Source organism: Nestor notabilis, unplaced genomic scaffold, assembly GCF_000696875.1.
Source record: "Nestor notabilis isolate BGI_N333 unplaced genomic scaffold, ASM69687v1 scaffold834, whole genome shotgun sequence".
In the NCBI taxonomy this organism is placed as follows: Eukaryota; Metazoa; Chordata; class Aves; order Psittaciformes; family Psittacidae; genus Nestor; species Nestor notabilis.
Genome location: NW_009925825.1, coordinates 24,861 through 30,950, shown reverse-complemented (window position 1 = coordinate 30,950; position 6,090 = coordinate 24,861). Strand labels below are relative to the sequence as shown.

At 41.0% G+C, this 6,090-nt stretch overlaps 1 protein-coding gene across 1 annotated transcript in view; it reads left to right on the top strand.

The window, feature by feature from the left end:
- Positions 1-6,090, top strand: part of TRPM7 (transient receptor potential cation channel, subfamily M, member 7) — a 26,093-nt gene extending 20,003 nt beyond the window's left edge. The window contains exons 23-31 of the mRNA XM_010013207.1: positions 1,306-1,343; positions 2,032-2,057; positions 2,205-2,255; positions 2,344-2,409; positions 3,038-3,321; positions 3,636-3,718; positions 4,039-4,281; positions 5,357-5,418; positions 5,960-6,090. Of these exons, the coding sequence (XP_010011509.1) occupies positions 1,306-1,343; positions 2,032-2,057; positions 2,205-2,255; positions 2,344-2,409; positions 3,038-3,321; positions 3,636-3,718; positions 4,039-4,281; positions 5,357-5,418; positions 5,960-6,090 (984 nt within the window). The remainder of the gene's footprint in view (positions 1-1,305; positions 1,344-2,031; positions 2,058-2,204; positions 2,256-2,343; positions 2,410-3,037; positions 3,322-3,635; positions 3,719-4,038; positions 4,282-5,356; positions 5,419-5,959) is intronic.

The following is a 6,090-nucleotide window of genomic DNA, read 5'->3' as shown; positions in this document are numbered from 1 at the left end:
ACTTTCGACATACTCATAGGCAAGCTCAGGAAACATGGGCTGGTTAGGTGGATGGTGAGGTGGATTGAGAACTGGCTGAATGGAGGAGCTCAGAGGGTTTTCAGTGCACAGAGTGTAGTTGGAGACCTATAACTATTAGTGTTCCCCAGGGGTCAGTACAGAGTCCAGCATTGTTAAACTTACGCATCAGTGATTTGGATGGAGGGATAGAGTGCCTCTTCAGCAAGTTTGCTGATGATACAACACTAGGAGGAGTGGCTGATATACCAGGAAGCTGTGCTGTCATTCAGTGAGACCTGGACAGGCTGGAGAGATGGGCAGAGATGAACGTCGTGAAATTCAACAAGGGCAAGTGCAGGGTCCTGCACCTGGGGAGGGATAACCCCGTGCACTGGTACAGGCTGGGGGCTGACCTGCTGGAAAGAAGCTCTGTGGAGAGGGACCTGGGGGTCCTGGTGGACAAGTTAACCATGAGCCAGCCAGGAAGGCCAGGGGTGTCCTTGGGTGCATTAGTAAGAGCATTGCCAGCAGGATGAGGGAGGTAATCCTCCCCTTCCACTTGGCCCTCGTGAGACCTCACTGTGTCCAGTTCTGGGCTCCCCAGTACAAAAAAACCAAGGAACTATTGGAAAGGGTCCAGTAGAGGGCTGGTAGAATGATTAATGGTCTGGAGCATCTCTCCTATGAGGAAAGGCTGAGGGAGCTAGGCCTGTTTAGCCTAGAGAAGAAGAGGCTTTGTTATATACTGTCCAGCATATAAGTATATGAAGGGAGGGTGTCAAGAGGAGGGAGCCAGATTTTTCTCAGTGGTGCCAGGTGATAGGTGAGAGGCAGTGGGTATTGACTAAAACATGATGTTCTACCTGAACACAAGGAAGAACCCTTTTACAGTGAGGGTGACTGATCATTGGAATAAGTTGCCCTGAGAGGTTGTGGAGTCTCCTTTCCCTGGAGATATTTAGGAGTCATCTGGAAGCAATCCTGAGCAATGTGCTCTAGGTGACTCTGCTTGTGCTTGAGCAAGGAGGTTGGACTAGGTGACCTCCAGTGGTGCCTTCCAACCTCAGGCATTCTGTGATTCTTTGAGTATATAGCCTTATTCCTTTAATTGTAGTCACCATTCCTCAGTTGTATTAGAATCTTTCCATTCAACTGCAATTCAGTACAGCCTGGCGAAGTATTTCCAATAAATAGGCTGTACTGCAAGGTCTTAAAACACATTACTACCCCAGCCCCAATTAAATATACTCTGCTTCCCTTACAAAACTGAAACCTTCTTTGTTTTTCCTTTCTTTTGTTCTGAAGGATTGGTTACAAGGTAGACCTTCAAATAGCGGTCAAATGTAAGTAAGCTTTCTAATTTTATTACTCTGTATTTCCATTTGGGGTTTTTTTGGGTTGTCTTTGACTGTAGTGGTGTTCAGTTGCATTTAATGAAAAAGTAAGGTTTAAGGGCTTTTTTTTCTAATAAATAACTGAATGTGTTCACTGGAATGCTTTGACAGGTTCTATTTAGATTAATGGGGTCACATGTCAGAGGGCAAAACATGCCCTTAAATGAAAATGACTGTGTTGACACTTATTAAGGAGCTAGCTTCCTGGTAGAGGTCTTTACCCAACCTTTCAAACAGTAAACCTTCTCTGGAATTGTGCAGACGTTGTTCTTGTTACCAATTATCCCCTGAGTTAACTGTTAAAGCCATTACCTGATTAACCTGATAACAGAAGGGTAAGCTCTTGTGAACAAGTTAATTAAAAGCACCTCTGTGGGAAAGAGCACTTGTGATGCAAACTTTACCTGATGTTGTGCGTGACTTGGTGGTTTTTAAAGTGTAGCTCTGAAAACATGAGATTACTTAACAGCCATCCATTACTGCTTTGTAATTAAGAAACCTGTACTGCCCTTGAAAAATAGGATAAAAGCAGTGCTGTGAGGTTAACAAGGTGACCTAGGATGATGTGTCAGAATTGGTGAATACAGCAGTTAAGTTTTTAAGTAGTAATGACTGTTGGTTTTGTGGCATTTCACAGGCCTTCTGAAGAAGATGCATTGAATGGTAAGTTTGTTCCTGCTGTAATCCAGCTGGGAGGTTTTCATACAAGCAACTGTTTGGGTCTCCCTGAGAATGCGTTTAACCACTGATCATTTGGCACTGGTGTAATAGCATGGGGGTTCTATTATTATTTTTAAAAATCTCTTTCAGGCATTGCTTCTCCTTTCAAACCTATCATGGATATCAATTACTATTACTCAGGTCAGTCCCTCTTACGAAGTAATGTTCATGGTTTTATTGATGCTTCTTAGATCTGTAAACTTTAACAAATACCATAATTTTCCTCTAGCTGTAGAAAGAAATAACTTGATGAGATTATCACAGAGCATTCCATTTACTCCTGTGCCTCCGAGAGGTAAGAATTGTACTTCTTGTCACTGGTTCACTGTGGTCTTTCGGGTGAAGAAACCAAAAGTAAACTCTTTATAAAGATACATTCTAATGCAGAATGATCAAGCCAGATTTCACACTTGCATACAGCAAGTGTGAAACTAAAGTCTTAGTGAACTAAAGGAAGTCTAGTGTTGGCCTTGCAACACTCAAAAATGTAAATGAGTATCACACCTTTTCTAGGGCAGCTCCCTCATTAGGAAATCTATTTAATTGTAGTTGTCCTCAGACACGGTGATACAGTGAGGATGATACTATACTAACAGTTTTTGTAATACACTATTCTGGAAGGAGTCCTTTAAGTTGTCTTGATTTGTATAGACTGAAAGCAAACATTCATTCAGTGTTCTTAATGCTGTAACAGTGTCATTAATAGTTCTACTTTGGAGGACAACACTGCTGTACTGCTTTGCTGCTGTATGACAGAAGTTGGGGAGCAGTCTTCCCGCTGTCCAGTTTAAATTTTTTGTTGATTCAGGATGTTAGTAACAACATAATATTGCAGCATGTTCAAGTCTAAGAAGCTGTAGGTTTTCAGTTTCATTAAACTTGGAAAATAAAGTGCAGTACTTGCTGTTTGTGTTGTAACTCAGGTGAACCAGTCACTGTGTATCGCCTTGAAGAAAGCTCTCCCAGCATCTTGAACAACAGCATGTCTTCCTGGTCACAACTAGGGCTCTGTGCTAAAATTGAATTCTTAAGTAAGGAGGAGATGGGAGGAGGTTTACGTCGAGCTCTTAAAGTAGTATGCACATGGTCGGAGTATGATATCCTGAAATCTGGACATCTTTATATCATCAAGTCTTTTCTTCCTGAAGTTGTGAATACTTGGTCAAGCATTTATAAGGAGGACACTGTGTTACACTTATGCTTGAGAGTAAGTTTTATCCTTGTCAGTTATTAAACATAGGCACTATATATTGAACAGGAATCCCACCTCTCTTGCCCCCTTCCTTCAAACTAGTATATACTTACTTAAAAAAAAAAGGGGTGGGGGAAGGTTACTGTGGGGTTCAGCGCGAGCTGAAGGGTTAAAAACTTAAAATGTAGACATAATTCAAAAAAGAATTAAAAACACGTATAATTTGTGACACTGTCTTGGGAGAACAGACGCTGACTGTTCTGCTGCCTCTTGCCTCCCTCACGTTCCCTGTCGTACAACGCCGCTGACATACGGGCTTTGCATTGCAGGAAATCCAACAGCAGAGGGCAGCACAGAAGCTCACCTTTGCTTTCAATCAGATGAAGCCCAAATCCATTCCGTACTCTCCAAGGTGAGTGCGTTTAAACTTCTGTCGTGTGGCATGCTTTTGACACAGAAGCTGCCTGCAGGGCTGTTGACAGACAGATCAAATGTATTAAGGTATTGATATGTCTCAGAACATTAGTATGAATGTGTCAAGCAGAGTTATCCTTGGCAGTATTTTGTATTGTTACTTTTTTGCACCAATTCTAGCCTAATACAAGAACATAAATGACTTCGAATAATTTGAAACTATTACACAATTATTAGTAAATCAAATAAAAATCTAGTAGCAATGATATGGTTGCCATTTATTTTGGAAATCTATTCATTAAGTATGCTTTTTACTAGGTTCCTGGAAGTTTTCCTGTTATATTGCCACTCTGCTGGGCAGTGGTTTGCAGTTGAAGAGTGCATGACTGGAGAGTTCAGAAAATATAACAACAATAATGGTGATGAAATCATTCCAACTAACATGCTGGAGGAGGTTATGCTAGCTTTCAGCCACTGGACGTATGAGTATACAAGAGGAGAATTGTTGGTACTAGATCTGCAAGGTAATGTCCTTATTTTGAAATTGGGATTGGGGCCAAGGTATGTGGTATGTGGGAATTTGTTTTGTGATAGTGTTTTCTTAAGAATTTGTATGTCTTTAATAAATAACAGACATCATTTAGTGCATTTTAGTCTAGTTAATCTGAATCTGTGGTTGTTGATATTGGAAAAGACATCTAAGAGCATTAAGTTCAGTTGTTAACCGAGCACTGCCAAGTCCATCCCTAAACAATGAATGTCCCTAAGCACCACATCTACGCATCATATCCAGTCTAAATCTCCTGCGGCCGTTTCCTCTTTTCCTATCACTTGTTACTTGGGAGACTGACCCCACCTTGCTACAGCCTCTTTTCAGGTAGTTGTAGAGAGCTACAAGGTCTCCCCTGACGCTCCCCTCCTGCTGGGGTTTGGCACATTAGTGTAGTGCCAATATGGTAACTGTGTTTATCCCAAGTGGTGTGTCAGATATTCTGGCTCTGAGAACTAGGTAGGAAACTTCCTTCTTGCAGGTGAAAACTGAAGTTAGGAATTGCAGGCAGATGTAACAATAGGTGGAAGAAATCTGAAAAGTACAAAGTGCTTCTTTAGGAGCAATTTTTGCAAGGGTAGAGTATCACATTTAGGTTGGGTTTGGTTTTCTTCTGCTCTTGGGGAAGCTGAGAAGTCGTAGCTAAGGCTGAGGCTTTTCAATATCAATGCATTTATGTAATGTGTCAGATTTAACTTTTTCTTCATGTGCTGTCTGAAGGTGTTGGTGAAAACTTGACAGATCCCTCTGTGATAAAAGCTGGAGAAAAAAGGTAAGGTTAAAGAAGGATGTAAAGGGAAGTAGTATAAAGCTCTCACCAGAGAACACATGCAACCCATGTTGATGTGCACTTCATTTCCAAGGTCATACGATATGGTGTTTGGTCCAGCCAATTTGGGAGAGGATGCAATAAAAAACTTCAGAGCGAATCTGCAGGAAGCTTAAACTTCCTGGTAAGAGTTGCTGTATTTCTTCTTTTGAGACACTCATCGTATGTCATATGATGTAAATGTAATGAAATAGTTACTTGGTGCTGTGCAAGTGGAGTAGGTCATAAACGACAGGTTTGTAATTTTACTCCTAAAGCAATGTGCCATTTGAAGGTGAAATCCCAGATGAAGTAATTGAGATGAGCTGTGGTGTTTGGGGTTTGTTGCTTGTGTTTTGGTTGGGTTTTAAAATCATGTCTAGGGCTGCAGAAGTTCGTTCTGTTAAAGTCTTCTCATTTCAGATAATTTTGCTGCAGGAATGACACTACACTCATCTCAAACCTTGAAACTGTTTCTCTGATTCAGGCTTTTAGATCCAGCAGAACAGCATAAGGAACTTGCACGATTCCTGCCTCTTTCACACTTCCAGGTTCTTTCTCACATGAAGACATGTCATTTGTTGTAAATCCTGGTAACATCAAAACAGATCATGGAAGGATCTGATATCCATGGGAAGTTGACTCAATACTTGCTGTAATATCTGTAAATACAGTAATTCTGAGGTTTCCATCACTTCTTAAAGCAGAGCTTTAGGCTTCTGATGACATGTATAATAAAAACATCCTGTTTTGAGACAGTGGAATTATTCTTTACAAGTACATGTGCATACCCAGCTTTTACCCAGAAAGTCACTTATGCCCCACTGATTCTCCTAGCTCAAGAAATGGTAATTCAGTATGACTTTGTTTTGTTTGTGCAGATCTGAAGAGGAATGATTACACACCTGACAAGATCATATTTCCTCAGGATGAATCCCCTGAATTGACAATTCAGCCTGGAAGCTGCACCAAAGAATCTGATTCAGCTAATTCTATTCGTTTGATGCTCTAA